Source organism: Opisthocomus hoazin, chromosome 9, assembly GCF_030867145.1.
Source record: "Opisthocomus hoazin isolate bOpiHoa1 chromosome 9, bOpiHoa1.hap1, whole genome shotgun sequence".
Taxonomy (NCBI): domain Eukaryota; kingdom Metazoa; phylum Chordata; class Aves; order Opisthocomiformes; family Opisthocomidae; genus Opisthocomus; species Opisthocomus hoazin.
The window spans coordinates 6928832-6954815 of NC_134422.1; the positions used below are offsets into that span (position 1 = coordinate 6928832).

Genomic DNA, 25984 nt, shown 5'->3' on the forward strand with positions numbered 1-25984 from the left:
AACCCAAACGGCAGAACACGATTTGTGGCTCGATCACATCCACAGGGTACATTTTATGAGGCGCCCAGCAGCAGAGCTGGGAAAGGGTCCGGCAGGATCTAACAACTAAACAACCACAATCATTATCTGGTAAAACCGTGGCTGCTCTGAAGTGCAAGGAAAGGGCTTGCAAAGCTGTTTCCACTGGCAAGGATTTTAGCAGCTGAAGATACAAAGATAGTCAAAATGTAACCTGAACACAGACCTGATGAGAAGACAAGACAGGGCAATCAAGAATTAAGAGGAAACTGATCTGCAAATGACAGGCAGGGTTTGGAAACTGAAGCCGCTGCCTCCACTTCAGCCCAGTGGCAGAGAGCTTGTGTATTGCATTGCACGTGAATCATAGAATCGTTAAGGTTGGAAAAGCCCTCTAAGATCATCAAGTCCAACCATCCACCCAACACCCCCATGCCTGCTAAACCATGTCCCCAAATGCCACATCTACACGCTTTTTGAACCCCTCCAGGGACGGTGACTCCACCACCTCTCTGGACAGCCTGTCCCAATGCCTGACCACTCTTTCAGTAAAGAAGTTTTTCCAAATATCCAACCTAAACCTCCCCTGACGCAACTTGAGGCCGTAACTAACGAGTGAATCAATGGCTACCAAATACCGGCACCGCCACCACCACCCCCGTGGGAGGCACGCGTGCCGAGCCGGGCCACGTCGCCATCGACCCCGGCCTCCTCCGCTCAAAGCTTGACGTCCCCTTTCAAGGCCGCCGCGTTACGAGGAGGTCACTCCCGCAGCTTGGAAGCTCAGGAACCACAGTTTCAGGCTTGGCCGTCCCAGAGGTGGGTCCGGAGCGCGTTCGTTGGTTCACGTTACTCAGTGGCTGTGGCCTCAGCGGGACTTCTCCAGAGGCAGATTCTCCAGCCCCTGGGCTCCCAGCACACATGGACGCCATCACCCCGGCCCCGCTCCAGCCCCGCACAGGGAGCCCACTCCACCCTGAGCCTGTCCCGCTCAGGGGACGCCGTCCCCAGCCCACGGGCAGACGGCGTTCCCCGGGGCAGGCCGCGGGGCCCGGCGTCCCGCCATGTCCCCTCACGGCTGGGGAAGGGGCAGCGCGTTGAGCTTCCCCACGCGGGTCCCGGCGCCCGTGTGCGGGGGCAGATCCACCCGCGGGATGCGGAGCTGTGGCAGCGGGGTTCCCACAACAACGGGCTGAGCCGGGCCCTTCACCTGCCTCTCCTCTTGCACCGGGGCGAGCGGCCGGGACTCCCTGAGGGCGGGCGGCGGGGGCTCCCTGAGTGCGGGCGGCGCCGGAGTCGCTTTCTCCGCGCCGCAGCCAAGCTCCGGCCCCGAGGGCCGGGCAGGGCGGCGGGGGGGTGGCCGCGGGCAGAGGAGGGGCCGCCGCCGCTTTAAACTTGCCGGGGAGGGCCGGGCTGCCCCGCCCGGGGCAGCGGGGTCTCCTCCTCCTCCCCTCCGCTTCCCGCAGCGGCTCTCCTCAACTTCGGCCCGGCCGGGCGGCTCCTCCGTCCCGGCAGCACCATGGCGGCGGGCTCCGGCCGCCGGGACTCGTCCGCGCACCGGCCGTGAGGGGATCCCCCTCAGCGCCGCCGCCTCCTTCCCGCCTCCCCGCCCGCCATGGCCGCCCGCGGAGCCGCGCGGCGCGGCAGTGCCGGGGTCTCGCCGCTGCCTGCCAGCGCCCCGTGAGGGGGGACAAGCGGGGCGGCGTGTCCCTGCGCTCAGTCCTGCCTCCTCCTTCCCCCCCCGCCTCCTCCCCGGAGCGGAGATGAGCGAGACCCGTGCGGGGGGAGTCTCCTCCTAGACCGGCAGCCAGGATGGTGCGCCTGCAGCCCCTGCCCCTCGTCGTGCTCCAGGGCGTCCTCCAGCTCGTAAGTCCCCTTCCCCCTGCCGCGGGGCGTCGGGGGAGCCGGCTGCCTTCCCGCCGGGCCGGGCGGCGGCTCCTGGGGAGGCCAGGGCAGGGCTTGCCCCCGAGCAGCCAGCGGGCAGTCTCCCTCAGCCCCGCGCCCCTTCTTATTTTCTGTGGGTTTATTTTTGAGCGGGGATGTGCTTTTTCCGCGCGTTTGCCGCTCGGCGGGATCGCGGGGGTCTCGGGCAGCCCCCGGCGCTCTCCGCTCCCGGGACGATTCCGGGCGATGGGGGGGGGGGGGACCAGGGAGCTGCCCTCACGGCAGAAAGCACATGGGCTTCGCGGTCGTCTGACTGTGGCCGGGGAGGTTAAAAAGGGGAAAATTTTGTATTTGCGAAAGTTTGTCAGTCCGCGGTGGAGCGGTCGTTGTTTCAGGAGCCGCGGGAGCGGCGGCTCTGCCCCCCCCGCCGCCCCGCCGCTGGAAGTTCGTCGGCACGGGAGCGTGTGGCAACCCGTGAGGGGATTAAACACCCTCCCGGAGAACCGGCGTCTCGTACTGCAGCGCCAGTCGATTGATTAGTTTTTGAGGGAGCTCGTGTCAAATTCTAAGCCGGTTTCGGGTCGTGCTCGTCGTGTCACGTCGTTTTGCTCCGGCGGTTTGTCCTCGCGGTGGAGGAGCGAGCCGCAGCCCTGCGAGAAGGCGCGCGTTTCTCCCCCGCTCCGGTCCCTTTGGACAAGAAAAGGCTGTTTACGTTCTGTTTACGTTCTTCACAGCCCTGCGGCCCCGTTTCCAGCTAAACAAGGCGCAGGGGTGAGAGATGGGGAAGCAGTAAATGGATTACAAAGTTGCTGAGCAGAAGGGAACTGAATAAAAAGGCTCCTCACACCTGCAGCCTCTCTCACACACTCACACCTTCCTTTCTATTCTTTTTTTCCAAAGGGATTGATTGAAACTTGTGTCAGCAGGGATCGGGTTAGTTCCACGATGCTTTATGGATGATGCTGGGAAGTTGCGCGCTGTGGTCTTGCGCGCCTGGAGTGCAGGCTGGCCAAAGAAGCAAAGTTGCTGTCTCGAATCAAACCAAAATCACACGTAGGCAGTGCGGGTTTTCGGCTGGATGTGGCACTCGGCTCGCCCGGGAGTGTTCATTTTTTCTGGGTACTTTATATACCAACCAGCAGAGTTTTGGAGTCAATTAGTTTTATAGCTTACATAAGTTACTTTAAATCATGAATCAAAGCAAAATGAGGACGTGAGATTTCTTTGAGGCATGCCAGGTATACCTTTTAATGCTGATATGTTACTAAAAAGTTGTGGAAATAAGTTTTGGCATACTATACGTTTTGCCATACTGTTACCAGAACTTCTGGTTGAAGTTTCAGCTTATTATAAATTGAGTTTGGAAATATTTGATGCCGGTGGTGATACATTGAATACAAGTCTGTCCTGTTCTCTTTGTTCTCTGGTCAGTATTCGGAGTGACTGATGGATTGCTGGAATCTAATTAGCAGTTTTAGCAGGCCTGCATTGGTGGTACTAGTTCTTGACTTTGGTCTTTGGTTAAAAAAAAAAAAGAAAAATGTGGTTAATATTAATACAATGCTAAAGGCTTAGCATTTCAGCCAAGAAAGAAAAAAATCTGGGTTTCAGTATCATTCTAGTAACCCAGAAATGCAGACCCTTCCTGGTGGTGCAATCTTAATTTTTTTATGAAATTGGAGATGTTAGAACACAAAATATTCTGGCACTGCATTTTTGTGATCGTAGAAGTACTTTTTTTTTTTTAATTAGATTTGACTTCAAATGCTTGTTTGGCTTTGAAGTACCAAAGTGTGGTATCTACTTACCTACTTTTTAAGGATGCACAAACATAGGATAAAATCCATGTAAAACTTCACAAATTTGAGGAGATGCTAAAGATTATGGCCGGCAATCTCACTGGATTTCTGGAAGCATGTTAGCTAGGTGATTGTTTATATGCTGTATCTAGTATTGCTCAATTAGAAGTTCATGTTTAGTACTTCCTTAATAGAGTATGAATGTATTTTCGTAGGCTATTCTTGGATTATTATTTTGATTAATAGATGGTGTACCAGTATGCATGCAGTATGAGCACGTACATTTCTTAAAATACTTTGCATATTTGGGTGTATTAAACAGTAAGGAAGCCTGCTGTTGAGTCAGGTTAAGGTGCTAACTTGCTTCTGTATAAATGTGTTCATTTTAAAAGTCAGGTTTACCTTATGTTGTCAATATAGATCAAAGTCATAACTTGCAATGCACAGTCAGTACGTGTCTGGGTTGTTATTGATAAGAAGACCAAAAATTGTTGTATACCATTATCATTGGCAGGTATTCTTGCTCTACTATTAATTTTCAGTAAGCTTTTTCAATTGTCACAGAATTGCTGAACGCCCTGTTAGTTATCTCTTTATGAATGATGGAGTTCCACATGTTGGAGATTGAAAAGACTGAAGTATTAGGATTACATGGCTTATAGTGTGCCTGCTAGTGTTTTGTTAAGTTAGCTTTAAATGCCTTAGAGAGAGGGACTTCTACTACTTCCCTGAGAATAGGATTTGTCATTTTAAATAAACCTTGTTTAAAAAAAACGAAAAGGTTGTCAGTATCCAGTATTTTCCTTTCACATTATGAATTTGCACCTTTAAAATGTCATGTTTAATAACATTGTTTAAAATAGCTTATACGGGGTCTTCAAGATGTATGAGATTTCCCCCTTTCCTTTAAGAAAGAAAGGAAAAAAAAAAAATGGTTCTGTATAGGTTTTGAATCAAGAAGCAGATTTTGCTTTAGCTGTAGACAGCTCATATAGCCACTACTTTCTCTTTGCCTTGGCAAGGTGTAGTTGCAGACAAACACTCACAGATGAGACCTGTGGTTCTGTAGCGTAACCGGGCACCTGAACTGTTTGTTTATTCGTACGTCTTTGCAGTCTGAAGTTAAGAAGCAGTATTACAGCAGTATTTTCCAGTGCCTATAGTTAAAGTTGCATCAGCATACCTACCAAGAAAGTCTTTTCTAATACTATCACTGGGCAGAGTTGTCACCTTGTTATAAACCTAGGAATCCATTCTTTTACAGACCCTTAAAAGCAGTTAATTTTTTCCTGGTAGTGTTTGTGTAGATGAGAAATAATTAGAAAAAAGACAAAACACATTGTTTTATGATTTTATTTTTTTTCCTCCACCAAGGTTGAAGTATAGCATTTGATATGAGTGAAATTAAGTGACAGATTATGTTTGGCTTGGACTTTTCAAGGACTGCAATTTTTATGTATAATGAAAAACAATTTGTCAGACAATTAAGCCAAAATTTTTTACAGAGACTTTTTTTAAAAAGGAGTTTAACAACTTGAGCTGAAAAGAACATTTATAACTTGCTATAGTACAAGAGATTGCTTCATACGCAGAAATAGGTTGAAAACTGAGGTAAAGCCACATTTCCATTTAAAACATGTATACCACGTGAGGTGTAGAAACCCAGAAGTATGTTCCTCCTGGCTACTTTAATTTTGTCTCTGTAGCCTGGCAGATGTGGTCTGCGTACCATGCCCTTGCAATGAGAATCAGAAATAGGCACCGTGCAAGACTCTCAACTCTGTTTTGGAAAGGTAAATGCTTCCCTCCAGTCATCCCGAAGCACACGGATCAAATTCCATCCCTCTTAATTTCCAGGGAGATCTTTGCTATGAAATATACCAGGCCCAGCATTTCATTTGTTTGTTTTGGTATTTCTCTCTATGCTGTAGGCATTGTAAGCCTGCATCTCATTCTTGTGTAATAAAGTAAGAAAAGTAACCCAAGAAACGCAGACAGCTCAACAAATGCTGGTCTCAGCAGTTTGAGAATTTATTATCCTGAATGAGGAGTTATGTATTAAGGTGAATGGGGGTAGAGTTAGTTTACATAGGAGGTTAACGTGCAATATTAAACTCAGCTTGTCCTTACATCACATTTTTGGCCTAGTCCTGTGGAATTGGTGGCTGATATTTTTCAGTTTATTTGCACATTGACTGGGGCACAAAAAGGTTATGCATCCTGTTTAAAATCTGTACAGCAAGTCTCTTTGACTGATGTCCACTAGACTGCAAGATACTCCAGGCTTACATACAGGGCACGTAAAATCCAAGCCTCAGTCTTTCCATCTGTAACACAGAAAGTATATTTCTGCCGTTGTGAGGCACTCTGAGAGCTGTATGTCAGAAATGTGCTGTAAGGACTTCTTGTTACCAGTAGTGCAGTGGAACTGACAGGGAAGTGAAAGATCGGTGGAGCCCAAACACTAAATTGGGGTGCACTGATGGGTCTCACCGTTCTCTTTTGCCTCCTGAGCCTTGGTTTCCGCAAGAAGGGAACTCGAGCGTGGGAGCTGAAAGGGTGCAGCAGCGGGAACTGCTCGCTGGTCTGGATATTCAGGGCATCACAACCCAGAGAGGTGCACCTCTGCCCTAGGTGCACTGAATTCCTCCTACACCGTTGATAATTTTGCCTTTAATCAACCCTTCACAAACAAAAATGTATGAGGAGAAGCAAGAGCTGCTCGGCACGGTGTGGGAAGCGAGCACTGGGCAGTAGCCGTCACTGGGGTGCCAGCGATTCGTAGCCTGTGATCTGTGGGTGATGTGTTAACCTGTATTTGGCTCAAGTACAGAATAAGGCATGGTAACTCTTGGGCACTTCTGGTAAACAGCTGCAGTAAGGAAAGATCGCGCTGGCCTGTGCTGAATGGCTATAAGACAAAAGCTGTAATTCCATAGGTGCAGGATGCATCTTCCTCAGAAACAGAGGGAGCTCAGGGAAGACTGTTGCTTTGAGTCTCTCACGCATACCTGTCAATGTATCGAAACCAAATGCAGCGAGGAAAAAGGAAGAATTTTTTGCCTTTATCACAAAAATTGCTGTGATAAGCGACTGTTTGAAAGAGTGTGTACTTCACAGGACAGTGCTTTTGTTCTCTTAATCTGCCTTCTAGCCCTGATTTTTGCCCGCCTCTTAAACTCACCACTTCACTAGACGCATTATAAAGCAAAAATACTGGCCTTGAACTTTTTACTAGATCAAATCTTGCAGGATTGGAAAAGAGGAAAGTGAAAGTTCCTGCTTACGTGACTATTGTAAATTTATCCTGAACTTCATTTCCAAACATCTTATTTTGGGGCAGCTTTGGCCTTTCACTTCAGTTGTTAAATATGCTTGTGTATATTTCCCCAACTCCATTCGTTGTTCCTGTTCTGTTTTCATTCTCTATTTCCCACCATGTTTGTAGCTGTAGTTTATGTAGTTTGCTTAGGTAGTTAAAGAGTCAATCAGAGATAAAGAAAATAACAAGTGGACCTGCTAGGTAGGCTCTTCTTCCAGCAGAGCATCACTACTGTTAAGTAAGTCTGAGAGAGTCACGTTTCACCCTATTGAGAGTCCCTTTCCCCCAATTTAGCACTGTTCACACTTGCACGTTTTCTCTGATTATCTATATTCATCCCACTTATCAGTTGTTTCCTTGTGGCTCACACTTCAAAAACTATTGCTGTACGGTTGTAGCACTGAAAACACTCTAGCTTCTGTGCAGAGTGATGCAACACGGTCGTGCTCGCACGCTGTAAGGCTGCAGCCCAGGGGTCTGCACCTCGTGGCATGGAGCACGGGCTGGAGCCCTAACGCTCACCTGCTCCCAGACTCCATGTACCAGGCTCTTGGGATGTTGTGGGTCCCGTGCAGAAATACAGGAGCTGTCAACGCTCTGACAGATGAACAAGAGATTGGATGGGGTGTGGATGAGTTTCTGGATGCACCTCTCACAAAACCTGTGAGGTCTGTAGGTGGGGACTTGGAAAACAATGTTAATTCCTTTTCTGTGGGGAATCTCCTGGTGGGCAGATGTTCTGCATCAGCTATAAGCTCAGTCACAGCTAACAAAGAGGTTCAAGGAAACAAATTAAGAGTGGAGAGGAAATAAAGGGCTGTGAAGATGGGTCCGTAGTTAAGACTAAGTGGTTTTGTCTTGGCAGCAGAGATGTCGATGCTGGTACAATGCTCTGCTCTCCCTGGAATGGCAGCACTTACTGTAAATACAGAATTTAACAGCTTGACTGTAATTTAAGGTAGAATTAAAGAGCTGTAAGAGCTGTAGTTCTTGAGAAGGGTTTTCTCTATCTTCCAAACGATTGGTAGTAATAGAAGCTATTATTAGCAGGGAAGTGAAAATGAAAGAATAGGGAGAAATAAAAAATAAACTAAGAATCTAGTGTCTCTAAAATCAGTTTTTATGTGTATTGGGAGCAATTATGGTTATTGTGTCATTACAGTGCAGGATTGAGGTTACTTCAAATGCCCTAATTCTGCTTCTCCAGATCCAGCACATTTGGTTTGTATTTATGGTCAATAATTAGCTGAGAATTTCCTGACTTTATAGTACTTGGTTTTGGTGATGACCAGGTATTTCTAATACCATGAATCACCAGTATAAACACAACCTTAATTTCATCTTACTATACCCATTATCTAGGAAATTCTGTGCTGTGCATAGAAGTGCTTCTATATTTGTTCTGTTATTATGTAGATTTAAGGACTTTTTATGGTTCTGATAGAGAAGGAGCTGGCTGTGCTTGAGGCTTACCTGAAGAAAAAAAAAAAAAAACACTGGGGCTTGTCTGAGGGAGTAAGAGGTGAACATGAGAGAGAGGAAGATGATGGAAATAAAACAGCCGTGTAGGCAAATAGTGAGCCTGAACAGGAGGAGAGGGACAGACAGACTGGCAGAAACAAGGAATGTTCCCACAGTAACACCAAGGTCTGCCTGTGAGAGGCCGCGGTGGGTCCTTTCTGCTGTTATTCTTCCCAGTGGAGAGAATCTGGAAGTGGGATTTTTCCAGCCAGTCCCTCAGCAGGGGAAAGCAAAGTAGGAGGATGTGAGCTCCCTGAATTGGTCCCTCTTTTGGACTGTACAAGTGCAAGAATCAGGTGATTGCCACGAGCAGTTCTGGGTACAGCTGCTGTTTTCATCCCGCGCAGGGTGATGGGGATTGACAATGCTTAGCACCCAAGGAGGGTAAAATGTGGGACATGAAAGTTTTTTCCTTCTAAGGCTGCCTGGCTCTTTTCTCGTTGCAAGCACCTGCTGGTCGCTGCTGTTGTTCATTCCATGTGTTCAGAAAGTTGTGACTGCTGTTCCCTGTGAGGCTTACAGGGTCTCGTGGCCAGTGATTTGCTCTCTAGCCTTCAGCTGTAGCTGTTACTAGGGAGTGTGCTCCTCCACCACTGGCAGCCTTAACCATACAAGGTGTATTCCTAAGTTGAATTTTCTCCCTACTCCAAGCAGCTGAGTGGTTCTTAGAAGAAGAAACCTTCAGAGATTGTAGTGCAGGAATAGGTATGTAACAGTAATTTTATAGTATTCTGTAGTTGGACTTCATGATACTTTTTAGTCAAGATGTGTTACACATGTGCCATTGTTATGTTGGGAAACTGGAGGGAACAAAGGCTGGTTCAACATAACAGAATAATAGAGCCTCGGGGCACATTCTCCACTTCCACTAGACCAGGAGAATATTCTGCATGGCTGACCCTCTCCTTCACTGGCCCATCTCAATACAGAGACAAGGATGAACTTTGTCAGTGGAGAAGCTGGCTTCTGTGATGTGTTTGCATCCGTGGTGAATGACCGTATGTTGATTAATGTATCCTAATGCTTAGGATTTTGACCCATTACATTTTAGGTGGCACTGCACACGTTTTCCAAGTTGAATGTTAGTGCTGTACCACATGCTTTCCTCAGATAAAATTCTAATATATCTACACGTTTAATGCAATAACACAATAGTTTGGTATTTTTTGTCTCCAAAAGACAAGAAAATGTGTAATTAAGAGTACACATTTAAAGTACAATAAACTGTGTGTGGGTTCTAGTCATCTCGGAGCTGTGTATTTGGAAATTGAGGACATTCAGGGTTTGTATTAAAGAGAATATGTGAATGACAAAGAAATAGCTTTATCCCTACCCTTAACTGACACTTTGAGAAGGAAAACATAAAATATAAAAAACTGTCCTGACTATCTTTACAATATATTTTAATATAATTTCAGGACAAAGTATAATTATATTTATTTCATATCCTGCAGGGCAGAGATTGCATTATGAGGCCATAGTCTACATGAGCACGTGGAAACTCCACTGTACTCCTTGGTTCATGGGGTTCAACCCAACTCCAGTCTGGAAGTCAAATATGGTAGCACAAGTCAGTGCCACTAAATCCTGCTGAGAGACCAGAGCAGCAAGGTTTAAACCTAAATATGGTGAAGCAACCTCCAGGTATAAATGCAGATTTAAATACAGAAGAAACAACTGCACGGCTGCTAGTTGTAGGCCATGTAGGCATGCGTTCCCATGTGTCAGGAAGTTAGTATTGCATGTGAGAAACTAAGCTCTTTATTTTACAGCTTTTAGCGTTTAATTTGGGGATAATCCTCCTCTTGTACTTTATTCTGTTACAGATTCTTAAAATACACTTTTAGTTTGGAGCTTTCTTGGTTTAAAAGCAAACGAATGTGGAGCGAGAGAGGTGTGAAGCCCAGTCCCCCAGTTGCTTGAGCAAACAGTGTGCCGGGGAGAAAGCTAAAGCCCCTGTTGTTTTCCACTCATTAAACTAACAAAATGCTAATCGGCTCTGTGGAAAGATTCGTAGCTGATAGTGTTACTTCTGTGGCACCACTGAAGAGTTATCAGGTGTGTTAGCCTGAGCCACTTTAGATTAGATGATTGAAACACTTCTATGTGACAATCACTCACTAAATTGCACCTCACTTTGTTTTAAAGCAGATTAAATTTTGTCTGTTGGCTAATTTCAGTTCTGTCACTGTTCAAGGCAAGGAAAATGTTGATGTTAAATTCCTTATTGGGTTGGGACAAATCCTGTGATACAGCTGCAGCTGTATGCCAGACTCTGCTTCATCCTGCTGCTGAACTGCTGTGTAGTTAACAGTCAATAAATCAGTCTTCCAGTGCTGGAAACATCCATTTTTGAGTTAATTTTTAATCAAACTGCACGGTCTTCTGTGCTGAATGATAAATCCATCAGTCTTCTCTGCGTTCCCCTGGCTTGGGTCTGCTCTCGGCCATAATAAGGTCTCTGGCTCTCCAGGGAGCTTCTCTGAGCTGCACTCTGCCGGGAGCTGCCTGCTTGACACCTCTTTTTCTTCCACCCTCCCCGCTCCGCCCCCCTAAATTTGTTTTTCCAAGCAGAGAATGCTCACTTCCTCTGCAAGAAGCAGCAGCTTCCTTGCTTTCCTCTTCCTTCTGGAGATGCCCACCTGATCCAAAGTACAGTAGCCAGGAGCAGGTGGAAAGACTATCTTTTTACTGCCCAGCTTCGATTTAATTTATTTTTTTTTATTTGAAGCAAAACAGACTGCATTTGTACATGAAACAAATTAAATAGAGCCACCTTTCCACAATCTGTTAGTGGTCATTAGTTCACCCCTTGCTGGTTGCTGTCTGTCCCAACTCTCTGGTACCGGATCAACCCAAAGGCTTTATTAGCTTTGAGTCCTAGGTTGTATAATGTGCTTTTAAAGTGTTCAATTTAAAACTGTCCATTTTTAACTCTGTTATTACAAGGCAAAATCTGAGTGGATATCCACTATTGAAGCAAAAGACTGGAACGTGATGTGTCATACTTTTTTTTTTTAAGAAGCAAGTTTTACAGAACTGCAGATGCTTATAGACACTGCACTATTTCTCTATAAAGCATATTTTTCCCTTCTGACACCCTCTCCCTATCAAGGTTTTGCTGTGGCAGTGAGCTCTGGTGTGTAAAATTTAGATCAAGACCAAGAGATACACCGAACTGCAATTCTACCACGTTAGCCTACCGGGGGCACAGGAAGTTTTTTGTTTCTTTACACTTTCTCTCCTTCCCCCTAGAACCCAAAATCCCAGATTTTTATTTTTTTTTTTTTCTGCAGCAGTTCAGGTGAAATCATGCTGATGTTTTTCCTTAAAGCTCCTGAAAAGTGGCAGAGCCATTCTCATCCATCTTGCTCATTGAGCCGCCTCTTACTTTTCTTCTCACTAAAACTCAGTATCCAGTTCTTAGCACCTAACTGAAGGTAGCTTAAAATAATACCGAGCTGGTGGAGTGTCTGACAGGAGAATAAATTTGTTGTTAAGTTAGGACCTGTTTGATTTAAAATAAATGAAATGCCTCTTAATGTAAGAATGAGAAAACATGACATACTTCATACTCAGATCCATTTTATAGTATTCACCCCATAATCCTTTTATTCAGATGTGCATGACCAGTGTATTATCAGCAATGGACAGCCTAACACGGCTGTGACTAGGGAATTTAAACTCCACATTTTAACAGAACCTTTTTTGTGGATATTGGATGGGTTCTGTTACTCTACTTGTTTAGGCTGAAGGTTCAGTATTGCTGTTTTTAATACTTAATGTCGAACAATGGAGGAAGGAATTAATTTAAAATAGCTAACTTGGTATTTATCATGACTAAGAATAAATACCATTCAGCAGAAATTTGCCTTCTAGTGAGTTTCCAGTATTCTTTCGATGAACAGCACAGTTAAATTTTTCGTGGAATAACAGGATTAATATGGTAAAAATACAAATATAATGGGTATTATATCTTTCTTGGGTTTTGATGGATTGGATAGTCTTGTCCAGTTCAGATTAACTACTAGATCTATATTTAATTGATGTCAGTAAAGCTGGTAACTGTGAAAGAGATTCAACTTTATGTTCACTGTAGTCCTGATAACACAAACCAGTAATCACTTAACTGATTTGTCCCATACCAGTGATATTAATATCCTTCTGTGCATTTGGCGAGTATTGAGATAAACTGGTCTGTGAGCAGGTGTGAATAAAGCTTGCTCTACTATGAATATGTGCCCTATGTCCCAATTTCTGCCTTACCCACTACAATTATTTAATAGAAGTCAAATTATCCTTGAGATCACCGGCTCTGTCAGATCTGACTGAAGTGCACAGAATGGTTGAACAGTTATTTGAGTGGGACTGACATACAGCTGATGAGTAACAGCATCAGAGGAAGCTCGATTTTCTTAGGAAATGGGCTAGAATAGTATTTGAAACAGAAGTGAGTCTGAAAGCCCGAACACGGCTGCATCCCAATCAGAAGCTCACCAGGGCTTCCTGGAGTGGTCACATCTCAGGGTTTTGCATGTTACTGTATAGACACGGAGAGGCTACAGAAGACATTTTAATCTTTCCTTGGCTGTAATGAAAACATGGGGTACTGTGTAATTCATTTGGTTCAGGTTCCTTTTCGGAATACTCAGCTGGAAAAGAAGTAGTAAACAATTTTAGTGGGGCAAGAACACCTACACAAATAAAGGGGGGGGGGGTCCCCCTTATTTCTTCAGTTTGAGAATAACATCTAAACTAAATGCGGTTAGGATTTTTTCCACATTTCTGGAAAATCCAAAGTCATTAAAAGACAGTACAGAAATTATCTATATCACAGCTATGAATTAAACACCTGCAGTTTGCATATGGTGCCTGCAAATAAGATTCAGCAAGCTCCCCACGCGGAAGGGAGATACCTAGCAAGGTCCGGGGAATCAAAGAGCAGTAGCTTAAAACGTGTCCCTCTTAGAAACTTCAGAGCATTCCTCTGGGTTGCAAGGATGCTGCCTTCCACTTAGACTAGCAGGCTTTTTCAGGGAAGCTGGTTAGCCTAAGGTAAACCAGCTTTTAATGGCTAACGAATAAATAGGTGATATCTCCACTCTCTCTGTGCAAATAAGTCAGCGCTTATCCCCTGATTAGGGTAGCAGAAGGGAAAGTGAGCCTGCCTCTCAAGGCAGTATCACATTTATCAAGGTAGACAGTATTCTATGGGAGGGTGCTCGGTCCCCGCCCTCGAGGGGACCGAGAGCTGCTTGGATCTACCTTTCGGAGGAAGAGAGAGAAGTATGAATTCGTTCTTTTTTTTCTTTTTTTGGAGTTGGGATATGTATGTGCAAACTTGGTGACAGCAGGAAAGTGGCTTTCTTCTGACACCTTCCACAAGATGTACTTGCTCCTGCAAGCAGACATTGGATTAAAAAACCCAAAAAAAAGAAAACAAGAAGTGATGGAGGCATCATTACAAGCACTTTTTCTTCTTGCTTTGACCTTAGTCAAAGCTGTGTGAAAACCACATCCTGGATTGGATCCTTCAACAGGAGTCCGTGAAGGAATGCCTAGACTTGTATCCCGAGGGAGCTCAGGTGCTCAGCAAATCGTACTCCAAAACAAACTGAAGGGAATCTGCACTCTTAAAACATTAGGACTACATGGGTCCTGTGTCTTACTGTGGTTTTACAGGCTACTGATTTAGGAGCCAGGCATCCGTGGTGAACCAGTGGAGAGACTGTACTTGCTGTCTCTGCAGCTCCCCCTGCTCGATTGTTTATTTTAGCAGATGGATACCAGGACAAGCTACCCTAACGCCTTCCTGCGATGTAGGATTGCTCCTACTGAATGCTTCCTAGTATTCTTCTTTAGCTTTTTTTTTTAGAAGGTCCCACGATAATCCCTAGGAAGTTTCACAGCTGACAGTACCATTGTTTAGTAAATTGTTCCTAATACCATACATAAAGTGTTCCTAATTCCTTCCTGTTATGCTTAACTGTCTTGTTTTCTGTCACTCTTGACAGACTGCTTTAGGCTGTGTTATTTGCTCCTGGAGACCTTTTCCTCAAAGAACTGCAGTGTTAGCATTGTGAGCAACAGGAAGTTTTACCTCTTTATTGGTCTTGTCTACTGATCATGAGTGTTTGGAGTGACCTCCATCTTTTTTTCTTCCCTCTTTCCTGTTGGTTTTCACAGAACATCTTAATGGAGAGATATCCATGGTGCTGACCCAACTTGTTAGGGTTAAAAGATACCATCTAAGTACGTAGGGCTCTTGGAGAGTTTGGCAATTTTGTAGATGAAGAAAATGGGCTGGGTTCAGGAGGAAGTCATTTAATTCTGAATAATTCTCTTGGAATATTTTTTTCTACTCCAAACTGCAGTGCATTCACTATCAAATTTTTTTATCCAACTCTGGACACACTATCTAGGCAGGTTGGGTTTTTTTCTGGACATCAGCAGTCAGCCCATGAGGATGGGACACTACGCATGCTATGTGTATGTTCTGAAGATGTCAACTACGTGACTATATTAATACTATGCCCATGTTAACAAGCACAGCACCAAAAGGTAGGATGAGTACAGTTACACCGTTCTGATCAGCTCAGAGACAACATTCTTGTATCTAGCCAGAAACATCACTAATCTCCCTGATGTATTACTTCTATTGCAAGCTCTTCAGGGGTGCCTTCTGCTACATGTACAGGGCTGAGCACGCATCGGTGCTCTGACTATATATAGTAGTAGCTGAAAAGAAAAATAACAGCAGGGATTATGCATAAACAGATTGTATACCTAAATATTTTTGTTTAGTCTCTAATTTCTGATTAAAGACGTACCCCATGAATTCCCGAGGGACATGTTTGTTTGTAGCTGTCAATGTGTAAGAAAAACTATTGAAAGATGCTGTAAAAAAAAAAAAAAATAAAAAAAAATCAGATGTTCTGTTGCTATAAACTTTATATTGCTTCAAGTTTCCTGTTCCTGAAAGAAATATGTTCAGAGTGGTCTGTAAAACAGTCTTCTTACCTGGAACCACCACCTGTTTCTCATACAAGTCATCATCTTTAATAGATAAACTTTCCATTAAGAGCTAGACAAGGTGATAGTTTTTCCTGCAGTAGTCAGAAGTAAGGACTATAAACGCGTGGGAGAAATTTATCAATTTGGTTAGGAACATCAAGGTGCGTGCCTATGTGAAATATAGACTGTATGGAAACACAAACAGGTTCAGAGAAGGCTCTGAGTACAGAATTACTGACCCTGGAGGATAAGATACAGAATAACCTTCCTAGGCTGTACTTTGTCAATTTTAAGTAATGTTTGCAAGGTGAGTACTTTAACAGTTTCACCCCCATCATCAAAGATGTAATAGTAGATGCGTCAGAGCTTTTCCTAAGTTTTTTTTCCTTTTTATAAATTACACTACTGTAAAAGTATATTAATGTTCTATGCATTTTACTAATGTTCTGTAAGACAGTGTAAATAAGTACAGCTGATTGATATAACTCATGAAATTACATAAGAGTGTCTGGTTTTCCAATCTGGTTGCTCATTTTTTGTTGGCGATCTCAATTCTGGGACCAACTGGTTGAGCTTGCTCTCTGGTGTGTCACAGTCCTGGAAGCGATGGGGTCTGCAATGCTACCTCAATGTGTAGGGTGAAAGATAAGGTCAGTAGGTCACAATGATCTTTTTTATCTTGGTGAAATATAAACACAATTATCAAAAGTAACTTTTAAGATTAATTGTTCTTTCACATGGTGCGAATCATATGTCTGCACTGGGGCATTTTTAAGTCCATCAGGCAAAAAAAAAATTTTTTTCTTCAAAAATTCTTTTGAGCACTCACCCTAGCCATGTATTCAAGAAGCGCACTGTCCTCCAGACAACTCCAGTATGAAGCAGTCTGTGTCTGTCTGTGTTACCAAGCAAGGCAGAACATCACATCCTACGACACATTCAGTGTGTGTGTATACATGTAAGACAATGTCCTGGGAAGTTAGCAGATGAAAGCTGTCCTTTACGTCTACCACACAATGCAAACACAACTCTTGTTTCAAGGAATGTGTACATTTGAAACAAGGGGAAAAAAATTGCTATATTCATTTATATGCTGCCATTCACAGAATCAGAGAATGGTAGGAGTTGGATGGGACCTCTGTGGGTCATCTAGTCCAACCCTCCTGCCAAAGCAGGGTCACCTACAGCAGGCTGCACAGGACCTTGTCCAGGCGGGTCTTGAATATCTCCAGAGAAGGAGACTCCACAACCTCCCTGGGCAGCCTGCGCCAGTGCTCCGTCACCCTCAGAGGGAAGAAGTTCTTCCTCATGTTCAGATGGAACTTCCTGTGCCTCAGTTTGTGCCCATTGCCCCTTGTCCTGTCGCTGGGCACCACTGAAAAGAGTTTGGCCCCATCCTCCTGACACCCACCCTGCAGATACTTATAGGCATTGATAAGGTCCCCTCGCAGCCTTCTCTTCTTCAGGCTGAACAAGGCCAGCTCCCTCAGCCTCTCCTTGTAGGAGAGATGTTCCAGTCCCCTCATCATCTTTGTAGCCCTCCACTGGACTCTCTCCAGTAGCTCCTCATCTTTCTTGAAGTGGGGAGCCCAGAGCTGAACACAGTCTAGTGTCTAGACTATTCACATTCTAGCATTGAGATAATCAATTTTGAGTCTTCACGTTTAAAAAAATAAAGCTTCTAGGAAAATAATAGTTGAGGGTTTTGTTTGTTTTAATTGATCGTATCGAGTGTTTTGTCATAAGCATTTCTCTGATGAAGGAAAAGAGTGTACTGGAAGAGTGGGAGGAAGGTGGCAGCAGTGCCTTTTCAGGTAGCCATGCTTGCTTAACCTGGTGAGGGAAGTCCTGCCTGATATCACCAGTGATATTGCACTGCTGGCATAAATATGGGCCCTGAGGGGTAAAAGCACACTACTAACAGTGGGATGAAGAGGTTAACTTAAAAATTTAGCACGCATCAGTGTCTGTTGAATTCAAAGTTACATTTTCATTAATATGGAAAAGCTGTGTGTTTAATATTAAACATCCCTCCTTCAGATTCTTCAAACCGCACAGCAGCAACTTTCAACAATGTATTTTGAAAATAACTTTGAAATTTGAAGCAAACAAGATTGTTTAAATCATCTTCTTTGGGAAGATTAGTTTTTGGGGGTTTTATTTTGTTTATACTGTGTTTTCCAGCAATCTGCGTCAAAACTTTTCAGTAGTGATAGTGATTATGAAAATTTAAGCCTGAAAAATCCCTCTGTTAATTCAGTCTGTAGTCTTAGAGAAGAATGGGACTTCATTTGTTAGTGACCTCCAGTTAGAGCATGACCCTTTAACCACTGCTTGCTGAGCCTCAGTCCAGCCGCTTTTTCACCTGAACAGTAGTCAGTTCGTCAAGGTGGTAACACCACAACTTGGAGACAGAGGTGCTTGGGAGACTGTGTCAAAAAGTAGATGATGTTCCTCTGCGCTCTCCTCATCCACAGATCTAAGCTTTTGATAACTAAACTGTTTGCCAAATATTTAACTGTGGTAAATTTAGTAAATCCATGGTAAAACTATGCTGGCTGTTCCCAGTCGTCATCTTCCCCTTCATGTGCCCAGATATGGCTTTAGAGAGGATTTGCTCCGTGATTTCCCCGGGGGCTGAAGTTTGTCTGAGCAGCTGGTAATCTCCTGGATTGTTTTTACCCTTTTTTGAAAATAGTCACTATGTTTGCTTTTTTCCTGGTCAGCAGGGACCTCCCCCATTCTCCAAAACCCTTCAAATTTGATAGCCAATAGCCTTGTAATAACATCAGCCAGCTCTTTCAGCACACTTAGGTGATACCCACCCAGCCCTGTGGACTATGTATGGGTTCAGACTTCTCAGGGGATCCCCAGCTCAGTTCTCTTCTGCAACTGATAGTAACGATCATGCAGGGAATAGAATCAAAACTTCAGGGGACTTGAATTAGCTGCACTTAGTTGTACAAGAGTCAAATTCATCCCTTGGAGTTCAATGCCATACCACTGAAATAGGCACCACTGGTTTTGTTTAGTGACGGATGCTAAATGATCATTAACACAAAATCTAAATAATCATCTACAAAGGCATAGTTGCCATTCACATTTTTTTCTCTAAATTAACTAGAAGGACCTGACAGTTCACTGTAAGTCTCTTTAGGAGATCTAAACCTTACTTGCAAGGGTAGGTCTTGAATTTAGTCTTCCAATATTGCAGCAGAGAATGGTCTTGTAGAGGCAGAAGGAAATGTGCTTCTGGGGTACTGGAAATGTTCCTGCGGCTGCAGACGCTCTGGCGGGGAGCAGCAATGTGCGTTCTCTTCGTGACTCTGGAGCACCAGTCCTGTAAGAACTGCTTCATTCTCCCATTCTCTATCCCTACATAGTTTAAACATGGTCTGTTTTCCCCTGAGGTTTACCTCAGCAGTGTATAAGACTCAGCAAAAATTTTGAGAACAGCATTAGTGGGGGTTAGCCCCATTTTTGGAGTAGATACTCAAGACCAGCTTCTTTAAAATGCTGATTATTATATTCTTAGCAGTGTTACATTTTAGAAATACCCACAGATATAGAAATAATGTGTACTTAAGGCAGACACAGGACAACTATGTGTAATTCTTTGTAAATCTCCTATTTCTGAATTCAACCAGTGTTTTATGGTTAGCAAGCACAGAGGTAAAACTGCCAGCCTGTGCTTCAAGTCAGACTAACAACTTTTGCTCCTGCAAAAACAATTTGCATTTTTAATCATCTGTTCATTTGTGTCCTACATATTAAGGGCTTGTAGATAAATTATTAAATTGAGAAATGCTAGGTAGGCAAATGAACCTCAAAGCAATTGTAACAGCTGAAAATTTATCAAGTGTAGTGATATTTTTTCGGCTACGGAGAGAAATGATGGTTAACCATTGTCAAGGACTTGCAGTTTTGTACCATACGGGAACTTCGTTCTCCCCTCAGTTTGTTAGCTGATGTAGTGACAAGCTGCAGAGAGATGACAGATTTAGCTAAGGATTTGGAATTTGAACACCTGTGAGTGTCATGCATTTAAAAATAGAATGTGACAGCAAAACACATCAACCCTCTAATGTCCAAATGGAAGCCACGGGGTTTTTTTCTTCAACTTTTATTCAGAGAAATAGCTCTCAATCATCACTGTCCAAGTAAACATATAAAGCAAAGGCTGTTTTGTTGAGGTCCAGAGTAAACAGGAGCAAATCGGAAGGGTAGGCATAGATGCACCAGAAACATGCAGGGATCACCGTTTCTTTCTTCTCGATGATCTTTGGCTGTCCTGCATCTTTGAGGAGCGCAGATTATTCATGTTCAGCAGTAATCTCTTCGGGAAGCATTTGCTGGCGGGTTAGGAGAAGACTGTCAACTGAAGCTACTTTGCATGCCTGGACTTCTGTAGGACTCATTCAACCCTCCAACGAAGCTAACAAAAAACAGCCAAAACATTTTTTGTTTTGTATTATCTTCTGTATGGGAGAAAAAAGCATAAACCAAGGGCAGAAAGAGAAAAACAATCTTGCTTGATTACTGGGTTAGATTTGCGCATTATGCTCTCCTCTGGAGGAGCCTACGTCATGGACAGTATTTGAAGGGAACATCTCTACTTCCCATCTCCTTTAATCATGTACTTGAAACATTAATCAAAACTAAAGCACGTAATCTTTTTTTTTTTTTTTTTTTGACAGAGGGAACTAGGTTTCCCAGCCTGTGTGAGATGCGAAGCCCGCAGCAGTCCCCACCAACTGCCACAAGCTCTGCTCTCCTCCAGGGCCAAGCACAATTGCAGGGCGGTACCATGGGCTGGCAATGAACCCAGTCCATCCCCCTTTTCCCATCACAGAGTGCTAACCTTCCAGCATGTGCTCTTTCTTCAGCAAAACCCTTGTTTTTGAAGGTTGTATGCTTTTTCTTCATATTGGGTGCAACAATTTTGAAAGGGGTTTTTGGCCTCTTTTCTATTGCAATTAAAAAGGATGTGTTAAAAAGGACGTTTATTCAGTGTTTTGGGACAAAAGTTTTATGGGATCATGTGATGGGGAATTAAGGGAGGTCTATATTTAGCTCTTCTGTGCTCTCATTTATGTATGAGAAAGACGGAAATCTACTTTAAACTCGGTTAAGAATTAGTATTTTGGATGATAAAAGCTATCACACATGAATGAGTTGCTTCTTAAAATCAGTAAAATAAATTAGACGCCCTGTTTAGGAGCATCTGGCACCCTTAGAACTTTGTTCATATAATGATATCTCTGTTTATTAGAAAGAATTATGTAACAATGTGGTTGATTTATTTCAAGATGATTGGCTTAGCAACTTAATTGGACTACACAGTATACCAGAGCAAAAAAAAAAAAAAATTTAATTATCTCGTTCATTTGTGGATGGCTGGAAGCACTGCGCAACATGCTTGGCTGCTTTAAAGGTGTGCAGCCATTTGATCCTGCGAGGAACCGAACATTTTCAGCTTTCACATCAATCGTCTTCTCACCTCCAGGACCATCAGCACCAAGCTGATATTCAGGCACTGGGCCCCAGTGGAACACCACAGAAATCAGCAAGAAGTTTCCTTTGAATCCAAAGAGCACTCGATGGCTCCTTGCAGGCAAAGGAACCTTCCTGGAGAAACAGCAAGACGAAAATGTGCCTTGAGGAATAAAGCTCATTTTCCCCAACTGGCTGTGGTCTCTTTGCCCTTGAGCTGCACCTCCCACCTTCCAACTCCCAAATACCATTACCATGCCAGGAAATTAGCATGCTGTATCCAAGTTTACATTCATCCTGGTGCAAAGTTTTATTTCCTCTGCTTCTGGGATGACTGCTTATACATGAAAAACATGCTCTTGCGACAGCGTTTAACTGCTTTACGAGGGTACCACCTCTCAGCTGAGACAGAACAGTAGTAATGTTTTTATTGTGATTATTATTGGTGAGCCTCTTAGTAACACAAAAGTAACAGAGGTATTTATTGAAATGTGTTCAAATTACTTAATATCTAAATAGTATTTTCAGAATAGCATTTCACAGTGGTTCAAATAACTTTCAAGATCTCTCCACTTTACTTCAGTTCCGAATGCTGCTTGTGTCAGCCAAGAGACTGCTATCTTGGGGGCAAATTCCACTCAAGTGGAGTTAATCACATCAGCAGAAGTTGTTTCTATACTCTAGTTTTACATCAATTTAAATAAAATTAGAGGTTTGGATGTTGATTTCTCTTGTGTTGTTAACTTAAGATACTCTGAGTCCCAAATGATTTCTTTTTCTATTTCTGTAATTGAACACCAAACTCCCTGCTTCTCTCGGCAAAGCACACAGAAAACAAGACAAAAACCTAAATTAAAATCAGAGTAAGGATTTGACTTAAAATGTAAAAGAAGTAGGGCTGAAATGCCATACTTATCGTACCCTGTTGTACCTAGATACTGCTGCACATCTGGTATGTGAGATAATGCACTGTTTAGAGACCGTATTACGAACACAGAAAATTGGAAATGAGTTTCAAGTCTTAACGCTACATTTCTTCGCTACTGGGAGCACGTAAGGCCCTAGTTTTTGCTCTTTTTGTAGGTTGTGTGATTTGATCCCCTCTGTTTTTTTGCTCTGTAAATAATACAGGCATGAAGGAAACTAGAATAGGAATGGTTCTGTAAGAAATATTTTGTACAGTGCAGCTGAGAGGGTTTTTTTATAAATTCCCAGACTGTATATGAAGGTTTAATTGTAATATTAGCCACAGCAAAAAATAAGAGATGCTCGGCTGAAGTCATGGGCGGAGCAATAAAAAAACTCATGTATCTTGTTCATTCATTTATCGCGTAATGTAAATAATTAAACCAAAGGCAGTGGTTAGCCATTGCTGACCTGCAACAGGGTATGTTCTCTCGGGACTACCTGGTGTTATAATTTGCTTTTGTCATGATCACACGTATCAGTTATTTGCACGAGTCTAGCCAGTAGCTGTCGGCCAGGAGAAGTTAAATTGGCAGCCAACGTGCTTTCCAGTTACTCCTTACTGAAACTCGTGGATGGCTGCATGGGTCTGACTTCTGGCAGGGAATGTTTTCCTCATACAGTCCTGTAAGACGCAGGATTTTTATTGCAAAAAATGCAATATTGCAGGTATAGTATATTTAGCTTTGGACTTAACATACAGGAAATCAAGTACATCTCTACATGTAGAACATCAGACTTTATCTGACCTTTCAATACTTGCGTTCTTCCAACTGTAATGCTTTCTCTCGGCTTTGTGTGTGCGTGCCTGAATGCCTGCTCACCAGCAGTCGGGAAGGAGAGGGTTTCCATGACAAACCAGGACACAGAAGAGGAGAGACTGGCTGTTATTAATGCAAAGCCTGGTATTAGTGATGTGCTCCCAATGTACAGGCGGGACGGCAGCGGGGAGGAATAGAACGAGCAGGGAAGCTGCTGGCGTGTGGCCGACCTCCTGTTCCCAAATCCAGACCTGAGCAGGAGCAGCTCTCGTACATTGAGAGGAACAGCGGTGGGAGCATCACGGTCTGGCTCTGACGCCAGGAAAGCAGCATCCCAGCGCAGAGAGAGGAGCAAACCAGCAGCGTAGCGACCTCTCCTCCTCCCTTCAATCTGTGCTCCGTTTATCCTGTGTAGTGACCATGAAGACAAAGGGAGAAAAAGCAGCTAAGTGAAGCATGCTGTTGGCACCCCGGAGAGAACATCTCCTCCTGAGTATTGAGCAGCGATGAAGCGCACATCAAAGTTGTTCAGACATTTCGATCCATATTCAGATATCAGAATTTTGGCTGAAATTCAGCTGAGCCCTAAGCAAAGGCGAACACAACTCACGTACATCTTATCTACACTAATGAGGTGTTGCCCTTTGCTGGCTGGAAGGAGATCTGCCAAGATTTTCTTTTCTGGAGCATGATTTGGAAATACTAACACTCTGTTCAGTGAGGTGATGTATTCAAGCTTCTTGCTCTCTGAATGTAGGTGCTAACAATCCTTGTTTCTCGCTGCAAGTCTGGCCGTCCTGCTCTCTTCCATGTCTGCCTTGTGGATGGAAGAGCCTGCTCTGAACAGGAGCTGGTGGGTTCCCTGCTTCAACTCCAGCCAAGGTGAACAGGAAAAACAGATTTATTCACAAATTTCTGATCCAAAATCCCTAGCACACTAGCATGCATATACTTGGCCTAATTTGATGGTCGTGCCTGGTCCAGATGAAGTTTGTACCGGTGGGTGATGCAGGCACGCCGGGCACTGGCTCGGGGCTGTGCTGCCTTCGTCCTTACCCCTGCAGCAGGGTAAGGGCAGGTAGGACAGGCAAACAAGCCCTTCCCAAAATGGTTCATCACAAGCCACTGGCACGTGCATAGACATCAGAAGTTGTAATGTTACTTGATGTAACACGGTTTATTGGCCTGATCATGGAGACTCAAGATTTACAAAATCACATTTTTATTACTGATTCAGTCATGCACGTACATATTCATAGACTTTAGAAAATCTTTGTAATTGATCAAGTGGGGCAGCACATTCGATTTAATACGAGGGATTAGCTCCTGTCCCTGTAGAACCACCTTGTGTACCCACAGGAGGCAGTTTAAAACATTTACAGCAGAGATGCTTTTTTGTCTGTCACATGCTTCTTCCCAGCTTTGGTCTAGGCAGCAGTTATGCGTAGATTTGTTTCCTTCTTTGATCTCTACAATCTGTATGAAAACACGCACTAGAAACAAGAAGGAATGTGTGACTTTTCAAGCCTGACTTCACTTACACTCATCAGTCCTTGAACTGTCTGCTTATCAGCTCACATCTCATATCGCTTGCTTTAAAGAGCTGTTCTTCCTAACCCAGATTTGTTCAGGCTTTGTGATTACTCATGCCACTTCTTAACATTCAGTCCCAAACCCATTCATAAATTGTGGTTAGATTTTTATACAGACTCAGAATTCAGCTACTTAATGCGACAGACCTTATTTCATATTAAACCCTTTCAGACAATGTGTGAATTAAGCAGTGACCTGTAACTCCTATTTTCAGCTATGGATTCTTCTGAACTGGCTCATTCTGCGTTTTAAAAGGTAGTGAGAACTCATTACTGCACAGTGGCTCTTTTCAGAGTAAATCTTAAATTAGCAAACTCTGTTGCGGAAGAAGGTTCATTACCTGCCAGAGAACTCAAGGCTATGGTCAACTGAAAAAGAAAAATCCCAGAAGTGATCTGAACACCAGGGTGCAAAAGGAACACGTTGGTTTTGTTGTCATGCATGGTCAAGTCCAGGAGCAGGGAAGAGAGTCAAAGGGGTTGTTAGCAGAGGAATGTGGATAATGTAAGCATTGTCTAACTTTTGGGGGAAACAAGGTCTGCTGTGAGTGAAGTCAACAAAGTCAGCAGAGCTGAGATCTCCCACTGACTGCTTAGCCAAACTGACCTCATATTTAGGCCTTTGGAGGTTTTGCAGTCAAAGGTTTCGGATACTGTTTGCTGCTGCAACACATGGATCCACTGAAATTTGCATTCCAGTTTGCGTTATTCATGATAACACAGGGAAGACTTTTTAAGGTTATGCTTTTAGACAGCCTTTCCTCTGAAACCCCTTTAGTAAGCATCCAAAGAGAATGCTTCCTGCTGTCGTGTCTCCAGGATTGCAGATTTTCTAGGGTATACGTTTTAGACGGGCGTGCCTTAAAAGCGATGTGCTAGAGCCCCGTTTCGCCCGCCCCCAGTCCTCCCGCGGGTGACTGATCTGCCCTTAGTGCTTGTTTCCCCAACTGCAAGCACCCTGCTAGCGCAGTTCTTTTACACAACCTGAAAATGTTATTCTTTATATGCCAATTGAAATACATCAAGTGCATCGTGGGATGAGACCAAATTAATACTTGGGGTTATGTCCACAGTAATTCACAGTAACAGGAAGATTGAAAGATGTGCTGAATGTATTCCCTTTTTGTTTGATACAGATGCAGCATATGTGGAGCAAATAGGTTTGAAATTATATTTTTATATGCAAATGACAGCAATTTGTATTAACTCCTATTGTGCTAGCACGTAACATTTTCATCTGATGTAAGCCTCTGTTCTTACAGTGCACGTACAAAGATCCTGGATATTAAATATCTCTGTAAATTACTGGAAGGGAACAAGCCGGGCACGAGTTGTGACATTCTTCCAGTCAAACTGGATATCAAACTCATCTCCCTTTTTTAAACCCAAGTTGTGGATTTATTGCATCAGGACAGATGACTAACCAACTTCTAATTAAGCCCTGTTAAAACTTACATGGTGACTGGATTTCAAATTTGGACCTTGTCATTTTTAAAGAGTCTCAAACCTATCATTTCATTTTGGAATTAACATTTCATGTACCTAGCACTGGTCTTGAGTGGGACGAATAGTGGTTTATTTGTCTGTTTGTTTTAAAAATTAATCAAAAAAGCT

At 43.6% G+C, this 25984-nt stretch overlaps 1 protein-coding gene across 1 annotated transcript in view; it reads left to right on the top strand.

Annotated features, from left to right (window-relative positions):
* Positions 1 to 1492: 1492 nt before the first annotated feature.
* NXPH2 (neurexophilin 2) overlaps positions 1493 to 25984 on the top strand; it is a 38764-nt gene continuing 14272 nt past the window's right edge. The window contains exon 1 of the mRNA XM_075430302.1: positions 1493 to 1884. Within this exon, the coding sequence (XP_075286417.1) occupies positions 1831 to 1884 (54 nt within the window). The 5' untranslated portion in view covers positions 1493 to 1830. The remainder of the gene's footprint in view (positions 1885 to 25984) is intronic.